Source organism: Ursus americanus, chromosome 18, assembly GCF_024610735.1.
Source record: "Ursus americanus isolate L20-20 chromosome 18, mUrsAme1.1.p, whole genome shotgun sequence".
Taxonomy (NCBI): domain Eukaryota; kingdom Metazoa; phylum Chordata; class Mammalia; order Carnivora; family Ursidae; genus Ursus; species Ursus americanus.
Window position 1 is genome coordinate 36042907 of NC_142144.1, and position 25736 is coordinate 36068642.

Genomic DNA, 25736 nt, shown 5'->3' on the forward strand with positions numbered 1-25736 from the left:
TGTAGAGATTACTTTTAAAAAGTCTAAAAAGAAAAAGAAAGAAAGAAGAAAGAAAGAAGAAAGAAAGAAAGAAAGAAAGAAAGAAAGAAAGAAAGAAAGAAAGAAAAAGAAAGAGAGAAAGAAAAGAAGAGAAAGAGAGAGAGAAAGGAAGGAAGGGAAAGAAAGAATTAGAAGAGGAAGAAAGAAAGAATTTGAAGAGGAAGAAAGAAAGAATTTGAAGAGGAAGAAAGAAAGAGGCATCATCATAAGATGGTAAAACCTCCATCAGCCTAGATCACTGAGTGACCACAGTGACCAGTCTCCTCATCCTTACTTCACCCATGCCACCCGCGCCAGAACCGTAGCATGAGCAAGAAATACATCTTTGTAAGATCTGGGGGTTGTTTATAACCATTGTTACCTGCCTAATTCTGACTGACGTAAGAAGGAAGCAGGTTGGACAAAAGACTTCAATTTCTGCTACTGCTGGTAGTGTAAGTGTCCACTTTTGGGGGGGGGGTTTCCCAGTGGTGGCAATATCGAGTTCTTACTGCAGAAGTGCCACAGAGCTTGTAAAGATGGCAGTCAAATTAAACCCTTGGTACTTAGTATTTGGAGAGGCAATGGCTGTGGTTTCCTCATCAGGTTGTGTGGTATGGTTTGAGTGTTGTTCCTAGAAACTGAGCCTCAAGTTCATTTCTCCAGTCCTCCTAACGCTTCTGAGCTAAATAATATCTTTTAACAAATCCCTTTTGTGTTTTAACTATCCAGGGTGGATTCTATTATTTGTGAAAAACAACTCTGATGAAATTACTATATTTAACAAATCTCATGCTCCATCAATTACAAGAGGCAATTTATTTTATGAACTACAGTTGACCCTCAACACAGGTTTGAACTGCACAGGTCCATTTATGTGTGGATTTTTTTTTATAATACTGTAAATGTATTTTCTCTTACGATTTTCTTAATAACATTTTATTTCTCTAGCTTTATTATAAGAATACATTGTATAATACATATACAAAATATGTGTTAATCAACGGTTTATGTTCTCAGTAAGGCTTCTGGTCAACAGTAGGCTATTAGTAGTTAAGTTCTGGAGGAGTCAAAAGTTACACATGGAGGGCGCCTGACTGGCTCAGTGAAAAATGCATGTGACTCGACCTCAGTGACATGAATTCAAGCCCCATATTGGGTGTAGAGATTACTATAAAAAAAATAAACTTAAAAAATGTTTTTAAAAAAGTTATACATGGATTTTTGACTGTGCAAGGGCTTGGTGCCCCAACCCTGCATTGTACAAGGCAGGGTCAACTGTACTAGAAGAGGCTAAAAAACTATTACATCCCATTAATTGTAAGACTGTATCCTGATCTCAGAGTTGTTTATTTTTTTTAAAGATCTTATTTATTTATTTATTTATTTATTTATTTATTTATTTATTTATTTATTTATTTGACAGAGAGCGAAAGAGAGAGAGAGGGAGCACAAGCAGGAGGAGCGGCAGAGGGAGAGGGAGAAGCAGGCTCCCCACCGAGCAGGGAGCTCACTGAGGGGCTCCATCCCAGGACCCTGGGATCATAACCTGAGCCAAAGGCAGACGCTTAACTGACTGAGCCACCCAGGCGCCCCTAGAGTTGTTTAAACTAGGGGGGGAAATGTGCTTTAGGATGAATAAGTTATTAGCAAAAGGAAATCTCCCCCAGATGAAACTGACAGACAGCTGATTACGATTTGAAAAGAATTGTATCATCTGGGAGGAAAATAAAACCACACCCAATCCTCATAAATGCAGAGATCTGTGATTGCTCAATGCCGGGATAATCCCTAAACCACCACCAGAAAGTGTAGTGCTAATCACTACAGCGCCCCCCAGAGAAATCCTCCACAGTGATGCTCACAGAACACTGGATGAGGGATCACATCCTTATGGGCAAAACCTGGGGCAGCCAGATTGGCTGAGAAACTCTGTAGCCAAAGAAGTGAGTCAACAAACAGATGCCATGAGATTTCCCAGTTCCACCATGCTCACTGTCATTCATGGCCAAACAATATATGATGCTCTGGATTACTGACCACATTACAGTGCCTTCTTTTTATTTTGTTCTTCATTTCTTCCATCTCTACATATCAGGAGTTTTGGGGTTATTTTTGGGCAGGGGGGTAGTGGTTTAAAGGTAGTTCAAAGGCAGTTCAAACAAAGGTAATGAGGTTATCAGTAGCCATATTCACACCTTATAGAAACCTGACTGGAGCATGAAGAGACATTACCCAGAGAACTTCCATGTGAAGAACAGTGGTCCTATGATATAATCCCCAGAAGCAGGAGCTACATGTGTCACCGAGCTGCCCTCCATGAGAGAGGTGGTGAATTTATTGGCATATGTATAGTGGAATGGTTGGAATATGCAGGTGAGGACGTTTTTGGAATCATATATATGTAGGAAAATAATGTGTGTGTGTTGGGCAAACAAGGGGAGGACTACAGCGAACACCTGCCATTCTGCATTCTCTCTTCTCTTAGGACACCCCCCCCCCCCGCCCCGCCTGCCACAATGTCCATGGGGTTTTCATGTGAGCCATGTTAGGGAATTTGGGCTTCATCCGTCCCTTGGCCACAGCTGATGGGGTCCAGAGTTAAGTATCTACCTAAGCTGAGCCAATCAGAGCACTTCCTGAGGAATTTGCAAACTGCAACCAAGAAAAAGCAGCTAGTGTCTTGCTGGATGCCTAGACAATAATATTTTTAAGCTTTGGGATAGTGCGAAGTGATGTTTTTCACCACGTGGACCAGAAAAACATTAGAAGCTAGTCTGGTGGTGGGGATGTAGGGCTGGGCAGGGCAGGGAAGGAAAGGAAGGAGCCTGGCAGAGAGTAACAGAGATGAGCGCTGGAGAGATCGTAATGGCTTGTGTGTCTTTAGTCCCAGTTATTCCTGAGGCGTCCCTGCCTTTAGGTTTCAGTATCTGATGCTGTGTTTTTGTTTTTTAAGAGAGGGAGAGAGGTGGGAAGGGGCAGAGTGAGAGGGAAAGAGAGAATCCTAAGCAGGCTCCATGCCCAGCGCAGAGCCAGACGTGGGGCTCGATGACCCTAGATCATGACCTGAGACAAAATCAAGAGTCAGAAGCTCAACTGACTGAGCCACACGGGCAACCCGCTCAAGTCACTTTTCTGGTTTGACTATCATTTATTGATAACTCACAAATGCGTCTTCAGCCTGAACCTCAGACCTACTTATCCTACTGTCTATGGGACATCTCAACTTGGTACTTCAAATCTAGCATATCTAAAATGGAATTCCTCATCCTCCACCTCCCCCACACATCACCTCAGGCCCCTGCTGAGACACCCCTCTCTCGTGTTTTCTATCTCAGTAAAGGGAATCACAGTATTCCTAGTCACCAACCTGGAAGTTACCCCAGACTTTTCGCTCCCTCTTATTCCCCATATCCTGTAGGTCTAAGTGTCTAAGTTCTGCCAATTGTAATTCCCAAACATCCTCAGTGCTCTCTTGTTCTCTCCAATCCTCTTCCCCTATATCATTTCAGTCCTTTGTCATTACTCAATTGCCTTCAATCTCCCCTTCCACCCAGCAGTCCAAATCATCCCTCTAATTTCTGGATATGATCCCCTTTACTCCTCTGCTCAAAATTCTTCAGTGGCTCCCCACTGTTTGCAGGATAAAATCTGAACTCCTGCAGCTGGGTCACAAATTCACTCACATTACACTCAGATGTGCAACAGTATATGTCTCCTCTCTTTCCTAGAACGGATTTGATCTTGCTCACAATGCCCCCACCCTGCTGGGTAACAGGGGCAGGGGAACTAAAATTAATCTATTCTGGTAAACTCAGTAGGGTCCAAAAATTTATTTTAGACAGTCTGTAAGCATGACTCAGTCCTTCAGATTATCTTTCCCTTCCCTTTCTTGTTTTCAAGATAGCATTTGGATTTATAGGGATCTCATGTAAATTTCATGGCATTGAGGGAAGGGGCCCCCTTAGGCATATGGTCCTTGGGGTTGTGTCCGTTGGCATTTGCTGAAATGTGGTGGGTCGGGTACAAATGAATTGGTGAATTATAACCCTGAGAGGTAGCTATTACTAAAATAACTTTACAGACGAGGAAGCTGAGGCTAAAAGAGGGTAACTTGCCCGAGGTCACAAAGTTAGTTAAGTGGCAGAACCAGGAATCAACACCTCCCTGAGTCTGGAAGGCACTTGAATTCCAGGGTAATGTTGGATTTGGGAGCACCGGGAGTCTTCATGGTATAGCTTTAGGGACGTGCGCATCCATGGAGAATATGTAGAGTAGAATGAGAAAAGGGTGCAGTTCAGAACACTTAGGAATCACTGACCTATAAGGTACGGTAGGAAGGCCTACCTGACAGCTTCTGCCCAAACTGATCTTCCTCTCAGGAGAGATTCTGGGACGGAGAGAGTCAGAAGCTTCTAGGAGGGAGAGTCATGCCTAGTCCTGTTCGAACCATGGCTGACCGATCTCTCGGAATACTCCATTACTGTCTATCCTAGGCGCCCCCACAACGCAGCAAAGCACCAACTCGCGGCCGATACGGGGTAGGAACTCAAAAAATACGCCCAAAGAACCTGTGTTGGCAGAGCTGCTCACACCTCCTGGGGCCAGGGAATGTAGAGCCACCTACAGACCCTCTAAAGTGGGGATGTAGAGTCCACCCCCAGCTGGGAGTGGTTATCTAGGGGGCTTCCAAGATGCGGACGTTCAGTCTCCTCCTAGATGTGGGGACCCCAAGGCCTTCCTCCAAGGATGATGCGGGCAGAGGCAGCTATGGAAGGGCAGTCTCCTCACGTATGAGGGTACAGAGGCCTTTCTCAGATGCTGGATGTGCAGCTCTTCCAGGTGTTGAAGGTGCAAGAAATCCCCGCAAGTAGGTGGGCCTGGTTCCCACCCCCTTCCCCCACAGGGATCAAGACCTAGTAGCCCCTTCAGGCTTCCTCCCGCCCCCGCCCCACGCCTGCAAAAGGGGCGAGCCAGTCCCCACCCCAGCGCGCGACCAATCGCCCGGGAGCCTGGCGCAGTCAGCCAATTGAATGACGGCAGCGGCGCGGAGATGGCTCCACCCCCCACAGGAGGCCGGCCGCCGGCCTTCCAGGAAGCGAGGTTCTCAGCTGTTCTTGCTGCCTGCCGAGCCTAGCCGAACCCAGCCGAACGTAGCCGAACGTAGCCGAACACAGCCGAGCCTAGCCGAACCCCGCGCCCGGGCCGCAGCCGCCGCCCGAACGCCGCCGAACGAGTTAGCGAGCCGCCGCGGCCGCGGAGGAGGCACCGCCCCAGGGGGAGGAGGTGCCGGCTCGCCGCAGACCGCCCGCGGCAGAGGCCGCCCCGGTCGCGCCGCGGCGGGAGCGGCGGGCGGAGGCTGCGCGGCCGAGGGGGAGGGCCGGGGGAGGGGACATCGCCCCTGCCCGCCTCCTCCCGCCCCCCCCTCCCCCGCCCCGCGCCGGCAGGCTCCCGAGGCTCAGTCGGCGCCCAGCATCCCGCTGCCCCGGACCCTCCCGCGGGTGCGCACCGGGCTCAACTCAGGTAAGGGGGGCCCTCCCCCCATGGGCATGGGGGTCGAGAACCAGAGACAGAGATAAAGAGACCCAGACCCACATGGAGACATAGAGACACAGCCGGGGAGAAAGAGACAGACACAAAGAGACACATGAGACTCACAGAACTACAGAGACAGACCCCACGGAGAAGGGGAGAGAGACACGTCCACGGGGACAGAGTGACCCACAGCAGGGAAGAAAAGAGAGACCGAAAGACACAAGAGACCCATACACACAGAGACCGGTACAGAGGTACACAGAGATAGACTGGGAGGGAAAAGAGACACCCTCAGCCCCTCAGAGATGGGGACACGCGGAGACAAACACAGAGGTGGGTATGCAGAGGAGGGGCACACATCTAGGCAAGGGAACGGAAGATTAAGAGCCAGACACACAGACACACACAACTGACCGGGAGAGAGAGTCCCACAGAGAGGCACACCTAGGTACACAGCCTTGGATACACAGACCCACACATGCGTGCCAGGGCCTCCACAAAGTTCCCTCTGTCTGAGCTGGCACCTCTGGAGGTCTCCTGGGCTGGCTGGCTGGAGTCCTGAGAAGGGGGAGGCGCCCAGGCCACACAAATGCTGGTCACAATCCCCATCCTCTAAGGCCTTGGGCTTCCTCAGTCTCATCCACTCACACAGTGCTTTTGAGAGCTGGACTCTTGGTGGGCAGGGCCAGGCCATGCCCACTGGTTCCAAGGAGAATGAGATGTAGGCTGTCTGCTCCAGCTTCCCCGCTGTGGCTGCACCGCCATCCAGGTGCCCAGAGCCAGGCCTGAGGATGGGGGCGTTGGCTCTATGGGGTATTTAGATCTGCTGGGACCCAGAGTCCTCTGCCAGGGAAGCCAGACATGTGGGAAAGGACTCTCTTCTATACCCCGCTCCTCCTAGGCCTCACACTACCCCTTCCTCCTCACCACCCTTTCCTCTGCTCTCTACCTGCCACAGGCTCAGGACTGCAGGTGGACATCCACTGCCCAGGAATCACTGAGTGTGGACAGGACAGCCTCTTTGGAAGGCCAGCTATACTGGAGTTCTGCCTCGGCATGGGCCTTGCCATCGAGCCAGCCCCGTGGTCTGTGCTGGTCTGAGGGTGCTGCCTGTCATGGGGGCAGCCATCTCCCAGGGGGCCCTCATTGCCATCGTCTGCAACGGCCTTGTAGGCTTCTTGCTGCTGCTGCTCTGGGTCATTCTCTGCTGGGCCTGCCATTCCCGCTCTGCGGACATCGACTCTCTCTCCGAATCCAGTCCCAACTCCAGCCCTGGCCCCTGTCCTGAGAAGGCACCCCCGCCCCAGAAGCCCAGCCATGAAGGCAGTTACCTGCTGCAGCCCTGAAGGCCCCTCACCTAGCCTGGAGTCTGGGGCCTAAGTCTGCCCCACCCAGAGCCTGGAATCAGGATCCCAGGGTCTAGCCAGCCTGGGGTCCAGAACCCAGAGTCCAGCCTGTCTGGAGCTGGACCTGGCAGCCCAGAGTCTAGCCAGTCTGGCTCCATGAGGCGCTCTGGTGGCCCTGGTAGACAGGCCTGGGGTGGGGGTTCATGAGTTGGTGCTAGGGCCAGGGCCATCTTGACTCTGCTCCATACTGAGGGCCAGGGACTGGGGCCACCTCTCCCTAGGCCAATTGCCTCCAGGCCCTTGAGGTTGGGGAAGCAAACTGGAATCCATGGCAATAACGGGAGGACGTCCAGGCTGGGCCCCTCCTCGGGTCCTCCCACTGTTTGTTGGATAATAAATGGAACTATGGCTCTACCCTGAGATTTCCTCCTCTTCCTGAGGGCCCCGCGGTAGCAAAATTAAAGGTGTGCGGTGAGCTTCCAGACACAGGTTTATTTGTGCAAAGTAGGACGGGATAATGGTTGAGGGCTAAGTCCTGGGGTGAGGTGCTGGGACCCGGGCTGAAGTAGAGTGCTGGTGGTAGATGCTGGGACCTGATCAAGGGTGGGGTCACATACTGGGTACTAAGGCTGGGCTTGGGTACCAGGGTCAGGGGTTACAAGTACTGGGTTCAAAAAAACGGGACAGAGACTGAGGCCAAGCGCTCAGGTCTTGGTTTTCACTTCTCTCACCAGGTTCAGCAGTTTATCCAATTTTGCGATCTCCACAGCTGGACCCTTCTGTACCTCCTGCCCCTTCTTTTCCTGGCGGGGAGGGGGGGAAGTACATGGAGGGGAGGAATGGTGAGGGATGGGCCACCTTTCTCTGGGTCCCAGCTCTGCCTCTGCCCAGCCTGCCCCCGCTTTGTCCCGCCCCTCTCCTCGCCAGTTAGATTCTGGATCCCTGCCTCTCCTCATCCCCAACTCACGTTAGGAGACCCAGGCCCAGCTAGGGCCTCTGAGAAGCATCCAGTCTGGCTCTGAATCTCAGATCAACAAACGGTCTTGATGCTGGGAGGAGTGGCAGGAGGTATCTACGTGCTAACCCTCAGAGGAACTAGCCTTTCAGGCTAGGAGAACTGTAGCTCTGGGGAGAGGTAAGGCCTCTGACTGTTGGGACCACCCTTCCCACAGGAGGGGTCCTGGCTGAGTCCCAACAAGGAGCTAAGAGGTGTGTGTTTGCGGACGGAGAGAGGTGTGGACAAAGCCACAGGTGCCCTCACCTAGTACCAAAACTTTTAGGTCAGGTTGGGAGTGAGTGACATTTGGGGCCAGGCCTGCTGTTTCAGACATACCCAGGGTGGAGGAGGGTGTCAAGAGACCCAGGAGGGCAGATGAGATGTCCCATGTGATTCCGGATGTTCTTAGCTGGGACCGTCCCTTAGAAGAGCAGATCCTAAATTTATGAGCCCTCACCCCAGCCTACAGGGCACTTTAATGCCCTGAGAAAAAGAGAACTGGGACACTGGGGTATATGTCACTCACAGGCCCGAAGAGCTCCATGGCAGACCAGCACCAGTCCCATCCTCCCTTCTGTCCAGGCAGCAGGGTGTGGGCTAGGCTGGGGCAGCTGCCATTTCCTGCCTTCCCTCTGCTCCAGAGCCCCCTCTCCCCCGCCCTCTCAGCCACCTGTGCCCACTGTTTGCTGGCACCTGCTCCAGCCTTGCCTGCTGAGGGCCCAGCCCGGGTCTGGCCTGGGCTGCGAGGAGAGGAGGGAGTGCATGGCCAGCAGGGCCCTTCCTGGCCCCATCCTGGCTGCTGACACCATGCAGAGCTCAGATTTCCTCCTGGTGTGACCACTGCAACTGCTCTCAAACCTGTCTCCCCTTCCCCTTGTGGCCCAGTGCCTTTGTCACCACCCAACTCACTCCTACACTCTCTAGGCAGAGGACAAAGACATCTTTTCCTTTAACTACTCTCCTTTCCAAATCCAGTTAGTGTTCTCTTCTTGGCCTCACCCTATCCCCTGGGAGTTATGGGACCTGGCTTACAGTTCCAGCTTTGTCATTAACTCCCTATATGACTTTGGGCAAGTCCCTTGCCTTCCTGGGCTCAGTTTCCCATCTATACTGTAGTGAGGGAAAGATAGTCTTTGACCTTTGACAAGCTGTGCTCTGACACCAATTAGAGGAAGCTTCCCAGGTCAGGAAGTTGGGCCTCTGTGGCCAAACCCTCCTGGAAAGGGCAGGGAGACTGCAGCCCAAAGAGGAGAGGCAGTAGGGATGCCCAGAGGATTTCCTTTTGCACAAGTCACTTGGCTACTGATAAGATCAGATGACAATTTCACAGGAACCTCCAATCCACCAAAGCATTAGCCCTCAGCTGTCTCCTGCTCAGGTCCTCGGCTCCCCAGGTACCCATACACTCAGGTCTTCAGAGATAAAGTTCCCCAGATACAGATACACAGAGCCCAGCTCTCTTAGCCATGGCTGACGCTTGCTCAGAGAGGAGTTGGGACCGTGGGAGATCCTTGCCTCCCTGGGTCAGAGTGGGCAGGGCAGGCCCCCACCCAGATCTACTACCCTCCAGGTGTGATGGCCATACCCTTGCCCCAAAGGGTAACCACCGTCCCTCCCACTGGGCTGTCCAGTTCTGCCAGCTCAAGCCTGGGTCTCCTTCCTAAATTATGAGCAGATTTACTGTCTCCTTCCCCCTCCTTCAGACCAACTAGCTGGGCTCAGCAAAGAGCTTCGGACCATGCCCGACCCCACCCCCTCATCCCTTCCCATCCCCCCCCCCCAGCCCACCACAGCCTCTAGGCCACAGCTGCAGGCGCTTAGCAGCCTTCTGAGTATTTATAGCCAAGTCCACCCCCTCCCCCAGCTGGCTACAATTACAGGCCCGGCCAAATTCCCAGCCCTTGTCTCTGGTCACGGTAGGGAATAGACCAGGCAGGTACCAGAGGGACGTTGCGGTGACCCCTGCTTTGGTAAGGGTGTAGGGGGGCAGGTATCAGTAGTTGAAAGCGATAGGGCCCTGCCCTTGCCTCAAACGGCAAATAAATGCCTTATATTGCAACCAAGTATATTCATCAGGGCAACTTGGCCCAGCCCTGGCCCAGCCCTGATCCTGGCCCAGAACCTGGCAGAAAGCAAATTCTGTATCTTCTCTTAGCACCTAAATGGGCAGGACTGGGCTCTGGATTTGAAGGCCTGGATGCTCAGGTCTGAATCCGGGCTCTTCGGATTTTGAGGTGCTGGCTCTGGGCTCCATAGCCTGTTTTCAGGGCCTTGGGCTCTGGGTAGGGTCTCCAGATCAGCACAAATCCCAGAAAGGAGCCAGAGCTCACAAGGAGGACTGCCAGCTGCTGATGTAGTTACCCTCTTTTCCTTTTCACATTCTTCCCTGTGTGGACCCACAGCTCCCAGCTCAGGGACCACTGGAGCAGAGGCCTGTGTAAGTCCAGCCAGTGAAGCAGTGACTAAGCCCCAAGCCCCCTTCCCGGATAACCTGGTCTACACCAAATAAGCCAATGATGTCTACGTGCTCCTCCAGCCTTTGGACCCATACTGTCGCCTGCTTACCGGATGTCTCCACCCGGAAGCCCCACAGGTAACTGAGTTTCAGCATGGCAAAACTGACCGCGTTGTCCCTCCACAAACCCACTTCTCCTGTGCTCCGTATTTGGGCAATGACCCCACCCTGACCCTGGGTTTCCCTAGCTAGAAAGCTGGGGGCCACCCCCTGACTCCTCCCCTTTCTCTCAACCCCCACCATCTTGGAGACTTTACTCCTTACAGCAGCCCAAGCTACCCAAGCCTGTACCTTCGGCATCTTGCGCAAGTTGGGTGAGAGCTTGAGGCAAATGACGTGCCCACGGTCATCACCCACAATGATGATGGGGTGGATAGGATTGAACTGCACGTGGGTGATCTTGTTCTTCTTTCTGGCCACCACGGGCTGGTTGCAGATGGCCTCATACTTGTTGATGGACAAGTCAAACACATGGGTCTGTGGAGAGGTGGGTGTCAGCACACTCAAGCATAAGGGGGCCCCTGTCCTCCACCTCAGAAGAATCAGCACATGGGCTTTCTGGGGAAACGCAACAGAAGCCCAGCATGCTGGAGCTGGAGGCAGTGGGAGAGGGGATTTGTGTCTCCGATCATGTTTTTCCTGTGGTTGAGGGAACGAGCATAAAAAGCTCAGGAGAACATGTAAGTCTATGAAGAATTAACAATACTAGCAGCTACCATTTATTGAACACTTACTATGGCCTAGACTCTGGGCAAGCATGTTACATAGTTGTTTCACCTAATAATCCTCACAGACCTTCTATAAGGTAGGTTCTGTTATTATCCCTGTTTTATAAATGAGGATATAGGCCTCTTAAGGGTAACTTGCCAGTAAGTGGCAGAGCCAGGGGTTATAGCAGTTAATATATGCAAGGTGCTTAGACAAATGTTTAATCTTATTTTTACCATTCCTTGAGTCCAAACCATTAGTAACTCTTGCCTGGACAACCGTGGCACTGTCCTGACCCGTCTCTCCTCTTCCACGCTTGCCCCTCTACCATCCATCCTCCATGCAGCCACTAGCCTCAGCTTAAACGATCTAAAATCTTCCAGTAGTTTCCCTTGGCAGTGTACATAAAATCCAGATTCCTCACTCCAGATTGCTCCACTCTCACTTCCTGCGCTCTCCCCTTTGCTTCCTAGATCCAGGCACACTTGCCTGCTTGTCTCTGAAACCCCTTCAAGCTCATTCTCACCTCAGGGCATTTGCACTAGCTTTCCCCTCTGTCTGGAATGCCTTTCCTCGTCTTCACCTGGCTAGCTCTTGTCATTCAGCTCTCAGCTTGGATGCCACCTCTTGAAGAAGCTTTCCTTGACCACCCGTCCCTTTCTGTTACATCACTCCTTTTCTCTCTCTTTTAAAAAAGATAATAGCTTTATTGAGATATAATTCACATATAAAAACATTTACCCACTTAAAGTATACAATTCTTGGTTTTTGGTATATTCATAGTTATGCAACCATCACCACAACCAATTTTAGAACATTTTCATCACCCCAAAAGAACCCTTGTACCATTAACAGTCACTTCCCATGTTCTCCCACACCCCCAGCCCGAAGCAACCACAAATCTACTCTCTGTCTCTGTAGTTTTGCCTATTCCAGACACATACAAATGGAATCATACAGTGTGTGGTCTTTTGTAACCGACTTCTCACGCTAGCATGTTTTCAAGTTCATCTGTGATGCAGCATGTATCCAGTACTTCATTCCTTGTTACTGCTGGATCATAATCCTTTTGGCTATACCATATTTTGTTTATCCATTCATCAGTTGATGGACATTTGGGTTGTTCCACTTTTGGGCTATTATGAATAATGCTGCTATGAACACTGTGTACACACTTATTCCTCTGTTCATCTCTGCCTAGCACTTAATGCTAATTTTGTGTTTGCTCTGTGTCCCTTTCCCTTCACAAGAATGTGAGCTCTATAACTGCAGGGACCCGAATCGCCAGGCCCTGTCCTGGTGCTGGACACCATAGTTGGCCCTTAGTAAACATCTGTTTGGCAAATAGGTGACTGATTGACTTTAGGGTGATGCCTTCAACTGCCATCTTTCCTTGAGTGGGTGCCTCTCAGGTTATATCAAAGGCCATAAGGAAAAATGGATTTACACCCAAGAATTTCTTTAAAAAATATTGGTTTCTGAGTTTTTACCAATTCTCAGCGTTGCACAGACCCCTCCCATCTTCCTTCCTCAGACTCCACTTGCACATTTCCCAGGCATGGGGACCTTGCTACCTTTTAGACATTATTTCAATCACAGATAAACTCTGGCTCAGAAGTTTTTCCTTACATCAAGCTGGCCCCTGCCATCCTGTAGCTCCCTCCCCAGGGCTGTCAGAGAAGATAACTGCTCCTCACGGTATCATCCCCCAGAGTGTTCTGTCCTTCGAGATGAACAGCCCCATTCTCTCCTTGAGGCCTCATGGGATGAATGATTCCTCTTTTGACAGGGCCCTGGATGGCCTAGCCCTTGAGAATACAGAGTCCTTATGTCTCCCCTTCCCCTACCTGATTAAGGCACTACATGGGCTCTCTAGGAGGAAGACCCTAAGATGCTTCATCCTATCTCTTGTAGAGGGTCCCAAGGGGGCACTCACCTTCCCGTTGGTGGTGACTGCCGCAAACACCGTAGAAGAGTATGGTGCCCAGGCCACATCTCCCACAGCTGAATTCAGATCATAGATGAACATCGGGGTCCTGCAGTGGTGGAGGGGTGGAAAGTTCACCACACAGAGGGCTCGCAGTGCTAGAGCCCCACAGGCCCCAGCCCAGGGCAGGGTCCGAGGGAGGGCACATCTCTCTCACTTGATGGTATGGTCCCAGATCTTCACAGTCCAGTCGGAGCTGCAGGACATGAAGACCTTGGTGTGGTACGGGTTCCAGGACACAGCGTCCACTGCCATGTTGTGGGCATCATAGGTGTCAAGGAATTTGCTGGAGTAGGATTTAGAGCACTGGGGCGAGGGTGAGGGCAGTGGGGGGATCAGGGATCAGGAATGAGAGAGACATCAGCAGCCATTACTTCCCTGGGGGCCCTGGAGAGTCAGAACCTAAGACACCTCTTCTGTCCCCACATCATTGTCACAGCTGAGCTGGGGCCAAGCCCCAGCTGCTGGCTGCTCTTCTCTGTGCCCTCAACACAACCAGAGACTGGGTTGGGGAGTTTTCCTGGAGGGTGAGAGACAGTGCTATAGTCTACGCAGAGGATTCCAGGCCAAGTAGAGAAGGGCTTCTCTCCCTGAGTCAAGGCAGAGCAGGTCTAGGGGCCCTGGGTGAGGTGTGGCCTAGCCTGTGTCCAGGCCAAAGCCTATGGGCAGACAGACAGAGCCCTGGGTCCACTCACAGCCCACCGACAAAATCCTTGCAATAGTGATAAGCATCCCACCTTGCCCAGGTAAGAGTAGGCGCAGAGCCAGGAGCAAGTCCCAATCTCATGATTTCCCATTGGATTTCTTGCCCAGACCAGCATGCCCCTCCTCTCCCTCCAGGAGACAGTGTGACTGATTAGTCTCCTCCCTCCTGCCTCTCCCGAGCTGCCTTTGGGATGGGTGTAGAGGGGGTTGGGGACCTCTTTTGCATTCAGACCAGTTCCTGCTGGGCCTCAGGGGCTCCTGGGAGGCTGCTGGTAATTAACATTCTGAGTCTCTGAGCCTAAGAAAAGCTTGCAGCAGAGCTATTTCTGGACGGAGGGAGGTTCAGAAGGATGTTCACCTACTGACACTGAGACCTTGCAGAAACTGGCCACGAAGTTCCCTCCCACCGGCTGGAACACACCCAAGATTCAGAGAGAAATTTTCTTGTTACCCGGCCTTCAGAGCTCAGCTCAAGTTCAGATTTCCTCCAGGAAGTCTTCTTAGATGTTCCAACACTCCCCAACCCCCACTCCCACATCTGCTTCTTCTACTCCTAGGAAGGGAGGGAGGGCCCAGAGGGAAAGATACCACCAGGCTGGGCTAAAGTCAACCTCTAGATTTTCATCCCCTTTTCTGCAGTCATCCCTTCTTCCTGCCACGCAAGCAAGTCAAGAATACAGTAACTTCTCCCAAGAAGCTTTCTAGAACTGATTAACCCTGAGATCTGTCAGAACGGGGTCTGTTGAGAAGGATAAATTCCCATGGTTCTCGGGTCTAGACGGCCCATAAGAAGCTGGCACCGGGCAGCGCTGCCTCACCTTGTAGATTTTTCCCTCCTCTGTGCCCACTAGGAACAGATAGTCGATCTCTTTGTGGAAGTCAAAGGCCGTGCCGCAGCCTTGGGAGAAGAGGTAGAGCAGCTTTAGGCCTGTGCTGGGAGGGAGGCTCCCAGCACCAACTCTGCCCAGCAGGCCCCTGTGACAGCCTGAGCCCTGGCTCCTGCAGGAGCTCGGGCCAGGCAGACAAACAGAAACCGGCCGTCAGGCCTGCTGCCTGTCCCAGGCAGTTGGGACTCTGCAAACGGAGAGGGCTTCTGCAGACAGGAATGGGGCCTGGGTAAACAAGGCAGGGATTGATTTAAACAGGGTCAGGGTCAGGGTAAACAGGGATAGGGTCTGCAAACAGGGACATGGTCTATGCAAACAGGGATATACTCTGCATAAACAGGGTAGGAATTGAGTAAACAGGGACAGGATCTGGGTAAACAGGGGCCTGATCTGCATAAACAGGACTGGATCTGCATAACAGCGCCTGATCTGCATAAACAGGAACAAGGGTCTGCAAACAGGGATGGGATCTGCATGAACAGGGAGGGTCTGCAAACAGCCAAGCTCCGGGACAGGGACGGCAGGGCCAGGCTTTCCCATTACCTCCTGTCCAGGCTTCTGTCCAGCACAAGTGGAGGAGGGAGTGCTTGCTAAAAGGAGATGGCCACGGTCTCTGACACTCAGGGGGCCCGAGTGAAGTGGTCAGGTGTGGAGGTGAGCGGGCTGGGGTTCCTACCCGCTGTGTGTAGCTGCAGCCCAGCGGGACCATCCGTGGCGGTGCCCTCCGCCTTCAGCTTGATGACATCTGTGTGGACCAGCTCGCTCTGTGGCCAGAAGGGAGGGGGGAGAATACATGGGTGGGGCTGCAGCAGCAGGGCTGAAGGCTGCCTGTGCCCTTCAGCTCCCCCCATCCCCCATCTCCACCCCATATGACCCTTTCCGGGAACCAGGCACCTTCAAGAGCGTCCAAGACACAATCCTGCCGTCAGATGACACAGAGAAGAAGTTGAGGTTGTTGTCCATGTCATCCTTCTGCCACCTGACCTGAAACATCCCAGCCTGTGAGCTGTGGGACGCTACCAGGGTGTTGAGTTAGGGCTGGGAGCTGAGCAGGGCTCCCTCAAGAACCCATGTGAGCTTCAGAAGCAAGTTCTGGGAGCCCATTTCCCAGTCCCACAGTTGGCCCTTCCTCTTTCCTTCCACCCATCTCTGTGTCTCTCATCCCTCTCTCCCCGACCATCCTGGAGTAACCGTGCCAACACTGGCCTACACCACTGGCTTGGCAGTGGGAGGTGCCAAATTCCTCCCTGGGTTGGGTTCCAGGAGCCAGTTGTAGGGGGCAGGTGGAGTCTCTGGGCTCATCCTCCTTATGTAGACAGGCCTGGAAAGAACAGGGCCCATCAACTAGTTTCCTCACTTCTAAAACGGGAACCATAATAGCACGGGTTTGTTGTAAGGGTTAAATGAGACATTGCAACTATTAAAGGTGCAATAGGGGCGCCTGGGTGGCTCAGTCGTTAAGCGTCTGCCTTTGGCTCAGGGCGTGATCCCGGCATTTTGGGATCGAGCCCCGCATCAGGCTTCTCTGCTGGGAGCCTGCTTCTTCCTCTCCCACTCCCCCTGCTTGTGTTCCCTCTCTCACTGGCTGTCTCTCTCTCTCCGTCAAATAAATAAATAAAAAAATAAAATCTTTAAAGGTGCAATAAATGTTAGCGAGTATCCTCATTATGACCCTCATCCTAGGAACTGGGGTGCCAAGTTTCAGCGGGGGGCTTTTTCCTGCTTGCTTGGGGCGGGGTGTCCTCTTCTTCCAGGTTGACCTTTCTCTAGGACCTCCTTCACGTCACCACTAGCTCCTGCTCCCAGAATCTTGCTCCCAATCTCAGATTTGAGCTGCCTTCCTCTATCTGCAACTCGGGGTTAATAATCGTGCCCCACCCATCTTCTCGGGGCTGGAGGCAAACATATGGGAAAGTGTTTTGGAGACAGAGCTGTTGTCTTATGAAGATGACACGCTTGAGGCTCAAGTTTCTGTTGCCAGATGTGGAGGCCTGGCCAAGTCCTGTCCCAGAGAGCTGGGGTGGGGCTGGGTGCCCAGAGCTTTCCATTCTCCAGCTCCCTCCAGACCTCCCATGCGGGGACCCTGTCCCTTCCCCTGTCACAAGTAGGGGCCCAGTGAGGGAGGACAGAATTCACTGCCGCTGCCTGTGACCACAGCTGTCACCATGGCTGTTGAGGGGTGTGGTTGGGGGAGAGGGGATCGCCTGTCCCCAGCCAACCCCCAGGCCTGGCTGATCAGAGTTACAGAAGGGCGGGCCCAGTCCTGCCTGGGCCTGTCTAGGCAACTGGCTCTTTTTTTCACTGGGGGGCCTAGAACACCACAGAGCCTCTGCGGTATAAGTCAGAGCTGGCCCTTACACTGGGACCACTTCTCCTTCTCTGTAAAGATGGTCTCTTTAAAGGGGGGAGGGGACAGGGGGTGTCAAAGGCCAGGCTGTAAGAGGCGCTAGGGAGCTACAAAGGGAAGTGTTTAATGAGCACCCTCCTGCGGCGCATGGAAATTGTAGTTCACACCCCACTTAGTGGCCTGATGCCCGGTGGGGGTTGCTGCGTGTATTTGCAAGTGAGCAGGTATGTGTGTGTACAAGTCACACACGTGCTCCTGGGGTGGAGGTGGGAGGGTAGGAGTAAGGAGGGGTGGGTGGGCAGGTGGTAAGTGGGGTTCAGAGAATGAATGAGTGCCCGGGAAGTAGGTGGTAAGGAGCCTGCTTCACGGATTCCTTCTCTTCTGCCTTATCTGATTAGGGCAGACCTGCCTGCCCCCTCCCCCATCTCTGCTCATCTATCCATCCCTGCTCCCTTCCCCAGTATAGCACGGAACACACACACACACACACACACACACACACACACACACACACACACAGTGTTGCTGCTCGAGGCTGCACAGTGGGGCTTGAACAGGGCTGGGCTACCCAGATGGGCTCCCTTGGGCAGTAGCCTGTGCCATGGGCTAGAAACCTAGTCCCCTTTGAACAGACAGTTCTCTCCCTGGCTCCAAAACCTTCCATGGCTCCCTGCTGCCAACAGAATAAAGTTCTTCTGCCACAGCCTGGCATTTGGGATCCAACATAACCTCTCTGGTCTCTCCCAAGACACAGTCCTTTTAAGAAGGACCTAGACTCTGATGTCGCTGTCGTGCCATTTACCAGCCCAGTTTCCCTCCAAGCTCCAGGCTTACACAGCCCACGGCCTGTAGGAGGCCTCCTCTGGCTTCTTTTCATTGTAGATGTTCCTCTGGCTTCTTGTATTCACTTCTGGCCAAACCGGCTCCTCCTCAGTCATTCCATGGCTCCCCTGGGCGCAGTCCCAGGGCAGCATCTCGTAGCTGTCTAGTTGCCTTCTGTTGCTTTTACTACCTTGGCAGTGCTCACCCTACCTTCTCATTTCTATCTCCACTGTCCCTGCTGTAGCTCGGGCTTCAGAGTTGCTCATGCTGCAGTGAGAGGACATCTCCAAGACAAAGCATGACTCTGTTCTCTGCCCCAAACTCTCTGATGGTTCTGCAGCCATTTTCAAACCGTGCTGGAGGGAGCTCTTAGGAGCCTTATGAAAGTACCTTGGAGGACAGGGGGAGTGCGAACAGGGGACCCTCAAGCAAGCAGGACGCTGAGTCACCAGAGCCCCATTCCCACCTCTGAGATATCGGGTTTCTGTACTAGCACTTCATCTGAAGCCCCTGAGTACAAGGCGCAAGCTCCCTCCTTGCTAGAGAAGCGCGCTCACGCAGGTGCTGGTGTTGTCCTCGGTCCGCGCCACCCTCCCTGCCTCTCCCACTGAGCCCCAAATGCTGCTCCCCGCTGCCACTCCACTCTGCCTGATGCCCCTTTGTGCCCTTCCTCATCTAACTCATACTTTTTTTCTTTTTCAACTAAAATCTAGACTTCACTCGATTTTCTTAGCTTCCTCCAAATAGCCTCTTTTGTTCTGCTCTAGGATCTCACATTACATTTAGTTGTCATTAGCTAGTGCTTTCTCATCCCTTACCATTCAGCTCACGTGTTGCTTCCTCTGGGAAGACCTGGCCCCCTGCCCCTGCTCCTTACCCTGGACAATCTCGAGGTCCTTCCTCAGTGCCCCCAGGAACCCTCTTTCCGAGTTAACATATTGCCCTGTCCTGCTCAGCCCATGGCTGTGCTTATCCCCCCACTGGGAACCCCAGGGACCAAGCCCTTAAGCACCCTCAGCTCCCAGGGGAGCACAAAGAGGACTCACTCAGATGAATGAGGAAAGGGGGAGGGAACTAGAGGCAAAGAGGGAACAGGAAGTCAGGAAACCAGGGAGCGAGTGAGCGAGCGCCAGGCAGCCCCTCCCCTGTCACAAGCCTCGAGTCCAGCCAAGAACTCTTGAGTCTTTGGTTTTGCAAAGGCACTAGCCCTGTTTCCCCAGCAGGATGGTGGGAGAGCAGAAGGCCGTCCCTGCCTAGGTCGGTGCCAGTCTCTCTGGTACCCGCCCAATGAAAGTGATAGCATGTCTTCTGCATGCCCCAGTTCTTTCCCCAACCTGCTATCTGCTTCCGAGAACACAGCAGAGGTGTAGCCGGATGGTTGGCCTTGGCCCCTTGCCCTCTTCTGGGCTTGAGGAGGGTGGTCAGGCCAATCAGAGATGCTCTGTGCTTGGCTCTGGGCTATTTGAGCTGGGAGAGCAAGGGCAGGCCTGCTGCTGGTTTAGTCTGACCAAAGCAGGTCTTTTTCTCCTCTCTTGGTTCTTTAAAGTCTCTGCAGACATCCTCCCCATGTCTCGAGACCTCCGCGTGCCTGGAGACGATGAATGGGAAGGTGGGATTTTCAGAGGAGAGAACTCCTGAGACTGTGAGCTGTGGTCCCTGCTTTGGTAAAGAGCCGGCAGGGGTGGGGAGGGGGTGTCTCATGGGAAGGTGCCTCCCTCTCTGTGCCCTGGCTCTGGGCAAATGATAAAGAAGAGAGGGCACCATGTCCCCTGTGCCTGGACAGGCCCCCCTCTGCTCAAGGAGCTGAGCTGTCTGAGAGCTGAAAGCCAGTGCCTAGGGCAGGTGTCTGCATGACACAGGGAGCTCAGGGCCAGGAAGGCAGGGGTGCAGAGCCTGCCTGGAGACTCTTATTAGGGCAGGGGACTAAGGAAGATGAGAAGACAGAGTACCAGCACGGCCCCGCCCAGAGGGCAGACACACTAGCAGCACCCACTCGTGTCTGGGAGTTGCCCCAAATCTAGCCCAGATGGCAGGGGAGAGTCCTGGCAGGGAGTCGAGGAAGCCCAAACACAGGGAACTGGAGTCCTTGATGACACAGCAGAGGCCCGTCAGGCTTTCGAGTCTTCCAGCCAAGGGCTAGGAGTCCCTGAGCGCTGCACCTAGGAGAGCCTTCGCAGAGAGAGGGGCCCTCCTGCTAGCAGCTCCGCGCCACAGACCCCTCCCCTCCCGACTCTCACCTCCTGCCCTTCTCTGCCCCTTCGCACACCCAGCTCCTTGGCCTCTAAGCTGGTGCCTGTCCTCCCCATCCCCTTGCCTGTGGTCCGTCCTCCCCAAGGTCCCTCCTCTAGGGGTTCCACCCCCACTTCTCCCGTCTGGGTTCCAGGCTGACCTGCCACACAGGGTCCGTGTGCTTGCCAGACTTGGCTGAGCTGCGGAAGGAGGGCTGGGAGTGGGGCTTCTTGAGGTTGTAAATGGCCACGTTCCCGTCGTAGTGGCCCACGACCACCAGGTAGGGGTGGTCCGCGTGCATGTCGAGACACATGATGCCGCTCTCGCTGCTGAAGCTGAACTCAGGGAAGCTGGGGTTCTTCATGCTGTAGAGCAGCAGCAGGCCCCGGCCCTGCTTCAGGAAGTCATCTGCCGCAGGGAGGGCGCCAGGCTGTGGGGGCGGGTTCGGCTGCCCCGCCCCGCCCCCACGGGGGACAAGCCCTGCCACTGCTTGTCAGAGAGGGTGGGATTCCTCTCTGGGCTTCATCTTCTCTGTCTCAGAAATGGAATCATGAGCCTTGGCTTCTCCCTTCTTAGGGTTCCTGGGAGGGTAAGGTGACCAGGCTTATCTGAGGGACAGACAATCATTCTCTATATTCTCCCTGGGGCACAGGAAAGAGGGGTGCAGGCGCGAAGAGTTGCTAGGTGAAGAATGCGTGTGGGCTCGGGAAGAAGCAGCAACCTCAGAGAGGGCTCAGCGGCCCAGCCCAGGGGCAGGTGGTTGTCCTTAGATGCCCGAATGATGCCCGTGTGTTCCCCAGCCCAGCCCAGGACAGGAGTTCAGTTTGGACTAACATGGAATTCTCCATAGGAGTTCCAAAGTAGCCACCCATGGGCAGCTTCCCGTACCCGCTCGCCCACAGTCCCTGGCTGCGGCCTGTGCCCTAGCTGAGGCAGGTTCCCAGAACTGGGAAGTCCCAGCCAGCCAGCCACGGGCCACTATGGGTGACAGCTTTTGGTGACCAACAGCGGACCACTCCGCAGAGGCCCTCCTCCCTGCCCACCCCATATCAGGGGAGAGCCTCCCTCTCTCTCATTCTCTGCTCACGAGGCACCCAACCTGACAAGGTGTCACTGAACAGAACACAGTCCAAGCCCTCGAGTCCAGCTCTCCTGCTACCACTAGTCCAGGACCCTTCCCAAGCTCAGAAGAGGAGGAAGTCTAGAGCAGCCCCCATCTTGGGGACCCTCTGCTAAGGGAAACTTCTACGTGAGGTGATGGCTCTGCTCCCTCCCCTCCCAGGGCTACCTCTTTTGCCCCCTGGCACTGCAGGCCTAGGGCCTCCTGACAAAGTGGCCAGTCCTGAGGTCTTGAGCCCATGGGTGGGAAAAATAGGGAGGCCACTCCACCCTGACTAGTTTTGCTGAGTCATTCTTTCTATCTTATTTCTTTTTCTTTTCTTTTCTTCTCTCTCTCTCTTCTTTTTTTTCCCAAGATTTATTTATTTTTTTTTTTTTAAAAGATTTTATTTATTTATTCATTCGACAGAGATAGAGACAGCCAGCGAGAGAGGGAACACAAGCAGGGGGAGTGGGAGAGGAAGAAGCAGGCTCCTAGCGGAGGAGCCTGATGTGGGGCTCGATCCCATAACGCCGGAATCACGCCCTGAGCTGAAGGCAGACGCTTAACCGCTGTGCCACCCAGGCGCCCCTTTCCCAAGATTTATTTACTTATTTTTAGAGAGACAGAGACAGAGAGAGCATAAGTGGGAGGGGCAGAGGGAGGAGGAGAGAGAATCCCAAGCACAAGCCCAACACGGTGCTTGATCTCATGACCCTAAGATCATGACCCGAGTGGAAACCAAGAGTCAGAAGCTCAACCAACTGTGCCACCCAGGTGCTCCTCTGTCTTCTTTCTAATGCTGCCCCTTACTCAAGGGAGTAAGTCCCTGGGTTGGTTTCCCTGGGCTCTGGTGATGAGCTCGGCTACAACCAGTTACCAGATATTCCCACCCCAGGCACTCTGCCAACACCACTTGGTGCTTACTGGGAGCCAGGACTAGGGAGCAGGGTGCAGCAAGGAGCCAGGCTGGCCTTAGGTGGGTAGAGTTGGAAACTGAGGCAAGCCGGTATGCCCACCAGAGCAGGTCTCTATGGGGAAGCCCACCTTCCCTTGCTAATCCTTACCAGCTCCGGGATTCCCATTGGGCATACCTCCCTCCCCACCCCCATCACTGCAAAGGAGGCTTCGTGTACCAGGAGGGAGTTGCCCGTCCAGTGGAAGGTGCTGGGATCCAACCTGAGCCATGGGAAGGGCACACAGTGGTCGAGGAAGGAAAGTGTTTCTGCTCTGGAGAAAGCGAGCCTCTCACAAAGAGGAGGAGCTGGGGGTTTCCAGATCCCCCAGAGCCAGGTGGGTCACCCTATGCCTGACACTACCTCAAAGCCAGTAAGAACTGTGGTGTGGGGAGCTGGGCCTCCCCTTGGGCAGGACCCTGACAGGGACAGAGACACTCCACTGGAGATGTGGGCTTGCCCTCAGCAGCACCTAGTGTGATGAGAGAGCCAGACCCTGCAGCTGAATGAGGCCAACCCCTCGATGGGTAGTGAGCAGTTACTGCCAGGACACGGGTGAAGTACTGATGCCCTTACCGCGCAGTCTGTCCCTGACGCTGGGCGAGGCTGACAGAGGATGGGCGCGTAGGCACACGGGACAGTGCGTGAGCAAACGAGTGAAAGCGTGAACAGGTGCTGACTGACACTCGGCCTGAGGACTCAGATGCTCTCCTCATTTCACCAAGGGGCCAAGGCGGGTATGACCCTCACACTCGTTCCTTCTGCAGCACAGGACCCGGCCCCTCAAGAGACACAGGTGACCCCCCCGTCCCTGCATGTGTACAGGGTCTTCATGACCAGTGAAACCAGAAAAGGGGGGTAAGAAACCCTAGTCTGGCTTAATAACTGCATAGTGAGGGCATCTCTGACCTGCTCACAGAACCACTGAGACTAGAGGCTGGGCTTTGGCTCCCAATTTTTATAGATGGGTAAACTGAGGCCAGAAGGGGAAAACAGTGTGCCCGGCTGCCTCAGACCCATCACATGGTGTTTGCCTCATGCAATATCTTGTTTATAGGTGACGTTACACTGCACTGACCCAGACCTCATGGGGTGGTGGTGACTGGAGAAGCCAGTCCAATCTCCCCAGGATGTGGACTAGAGAATGTGTAAGGGACAGGGCAGTCACACATGATAAGGGGAAACTTCTGGCAGAGAGAAGCATGGATTTCGAGAGATGGGGACACAGAGAGCGATCAGTCACACTAAGACCTTAGATACTTCCTTCGTTCCCAGGCCACATGCACCCTGACAAGAAGCCTCTGTTTCTTAGCCGGCCCCTGGCGGTCTCTGTTACTTGCAACCAAATGAGCCCTCCTGACATAAAGATCACGAACTCTTTTCTTTCTTTTCTTTTCTTTTCTTTTCTTTTCTTTTCTTTTCTTTTCTTTTCTTTTCTTTTCTTTTCTTTTCTTTTTTCTTTTTTCTTTTCTTTTCTTTTTTTCTTTTCTTCTCTTTTTTTAAAGTAAGATCTACACCCAACGTGGTGCTTGAACTCACAACCCTGAGATCAAGAGCCTCGTATCATGTTCCAGCAACTGAGCCAGTCAGGTGCCCCAAGATCGCAGTTTCTAATCATGGCTAGACTAGTGTTTCCTGAATTCCAATTCAAGGTGCTGTCTGCCAAACCACAGCGGGAAAACACAGAAAACTCTCATTTAACTGGTGCTTCCTCTCCACTCCATCTTATTCTATGATGTTCTCATCCCTGATTCCAGTGGCCCCCGTGACCTTACTATTTCATTCTCTGAGCATACCCAGTGTGACATCACAGCCCAAACCTCCAACAGTACCAGCATGAGATCATCATCTTGTCTTCCAGAAGTCCTAAAATGACATCACTACTCAGGCCACCAGGGATCCCCATGTGGTATCATCACTCAGGTAACCAGCAGTCCTAGTGACTTGTCTAGTGATCATTGCCCAGCTCTCCAACGTGCCCAGTATGATGTCAACAACCAGGTTACCAGCAGCCTAGGACATCATTGCTTGGCTCTCCAACATTCCCAGTACGATGCCACCCACCAGGGTTCCCAATACAACATTAGCATCAGGGGGTCGTCTATAGTACCTCAGTTCCCAGTGGAGACTAGAATCGTATCAGGCTCAAGGCTTACAGGGCCCTGGGCCCTGAGCCCCGGGGTACTTTGTCCTGAATACCACAAATTCTCTGGTTCCTCAAAGTAGGGACTGGAGGGTCCAGTGACACAGATGGGAGCCCCTAACCCCACATTCCATTGTATGAGGCAGAAACTCTGAAGTCTGAGGCCAGTGAGGAATTCCAGGTTCCTCCAGGCTACAGGATTTCAGTAAGTAACTGTGGCTAGGTAGAAGGAGCAGAGGAACAGAGGAAGAGAAAGAGGAAGGGCAGGAGGGAAAGAGAGAAGAAAAGAGGGAGGGGGAGGGAGAGAGAAACAGAGGAACAACCTGGTCTGTGACTCTGAGACCGAGGGAGAGGGCTGCTGGCCTGGTCTTAGCTCCGCTTTTATGTTCTTGCCCTTCTCCCGGAAGCCTTCCAGATCATTCAGCCTCTCCTCTGTGTATGGGCCCCCCTCCACTCTTCTCTACCTATATGTCATTATTACAGGTGGACATGAGCAGGTCTTTTCCTCAGCCTGCCACAAAGGCTCCATCAAAGAATGGAGTGAGCACGGCTTAGCAGGTTTACTCTCTCCACTGGGAGGGTTGACTCTTGGTACTCCTGCTTTGCTGGAAAATCTCTAAATCCTCCCTGACTCTGACCTTCAGTGATCCACAAGATTTTGGGAAAGAGAGTCAATCCCCTAATAGAAGCTGATCTGGCAGCTCTCAGAAGGCCATGGTCTCAAGGGAGCAGGGGCTTAGTTCCACCATAGACAAAGGCTGTCACTCCCTCGGCTCCCTGTGGGAGGGCCCTGGCAGAGTAGGGCCCAGTGAGAAGCATGGATGGATGTCTCTTGAACTGGCAACCACCAGTGGGGGCCTCAGTCCCAGAGCTCTACCCCTGCCCTGCAAGTAAGAACTCTAGATCACAGGGGCCACTCTGGAGAGTTCTGGCTGTCAGGAGAAGCCCAGGCTCTTGCTCAGGATTCAGTGAAGGCAAGGCAGACAGAGGGCATGTCGGGCTACCAGGCTAAAGCCAGGTCAGTGGTCAGAGGGAAGTGGATTGCCAAGCTGCCAAGGCAGGTTCCTGAGCCAGCCTCCGACAGCAGGCCTTCCCCTCTCCTACTGTGGCTTTCTAAATGAGTCCAGCCCAGGGCTGCCTCCAAGGCAGCAGCGGCTTAACGACTCCCTTATTAAGTCATGCAAGAGGCATTTGGAGAGGAGCTGTGGTAGGCAGAATAACACCCCCTTCGATGTCCATGTCCTAATCCCTTGAACTCATAACTATGTTACTTAGCAGGCAAAAGGGATTTTGTGGAGGTAATTAAGTTAAAGACCTTGAGATTATCCTGGATTATCTGAGTGGACTCAATGTAATCACAGGGGTTCTCATAAGGGAAAGAGGGAGGCCGGAGAGTCAGAGAAGGAGATTGAGAATAGAAACAGATGTCAGAATAATGCAGT

The 25736-nt window shown here is 53.2% G+C and overlaps 2 protein-coding genes and 1 pseudogene across 2 annotated transcripts in view; 2 read left to right on the forward strand and 1 right to left on the reverse strand.

Moving 5' to 3' along the window:
- Window positions 1–5071: 5071 nt before the first annotated feature.
- On the forward strand, window positions 5072–6654 carry LOC148108592 (uncharacterized; annotated as a pseudogene).
- ENHO (energy homeostasis associated) lies at window positions 5424–7313 on the forward strand. Its single transcript, XM_045780499.2, has 2 exons — window positions 5424–5541; window positions 6512–7313. The coding sequence occupies exon 2, from the start codon at window positions 6669–6671 to the stop codon at window positions 6897–6899; it is 231 nt and encodes a 76-aa protein (XP_045636455.1). The 5' UTR covers window positions 5424–5541; window positions 6512–6668; the 3' UTR covers window positions 6900–7313.
- Window positions 7314–7371: 58 nt separating this feature from the next.
- The window catches only part of DNAI1 (dynein axonemal intermediate chain 1), a 41186-nt gene continuing 22821 nt past the window's right edge, over window positions 7372–25736 (reverse strand). The window contains exons 13-20 of the mRNA XM_045780600.2: window positions 20257–20504; window positions 15593–15682; window positions 15375–15462; window positions 14630–14709; window positions 13264–13412; window positions 13056–13155; window positions 10703–10888; window positions 7372–7702 (exon numbers count right to left, since the gene is read on the reverse strand). Of these exons, the coding sequence (XP_045636556.1) occupies window positions 7604–7702; window positions 10703–10888; window positions 13056–13155; window positions 13264–13412; window positions 14630–14709; window positions 15375–15462; window positions 15593–15682; window positions 20257–20504 (1040 nt within the window). The 3' untranslated portion in view covers window positions 7372–7603. The remainder of the gene's footprint in view (window positions 7703–10702; window positions 10889–13055; window positions 13156–13263; window positions 13413–14629; window positions 14710–15374; window positions 15463–15592; window positions 15683–20256; window positions 20505–25736) is intronic.

What these genes read in the sequence shown, in the direction of transcription:
- ENHO (XM_045780499.2), top strand. Translation starts at nt 6,669, where the DNA reads ATGGGGGCAGCCATCTCCCAGGGGGCCCTCATTGCCATCGTCTGCAAC.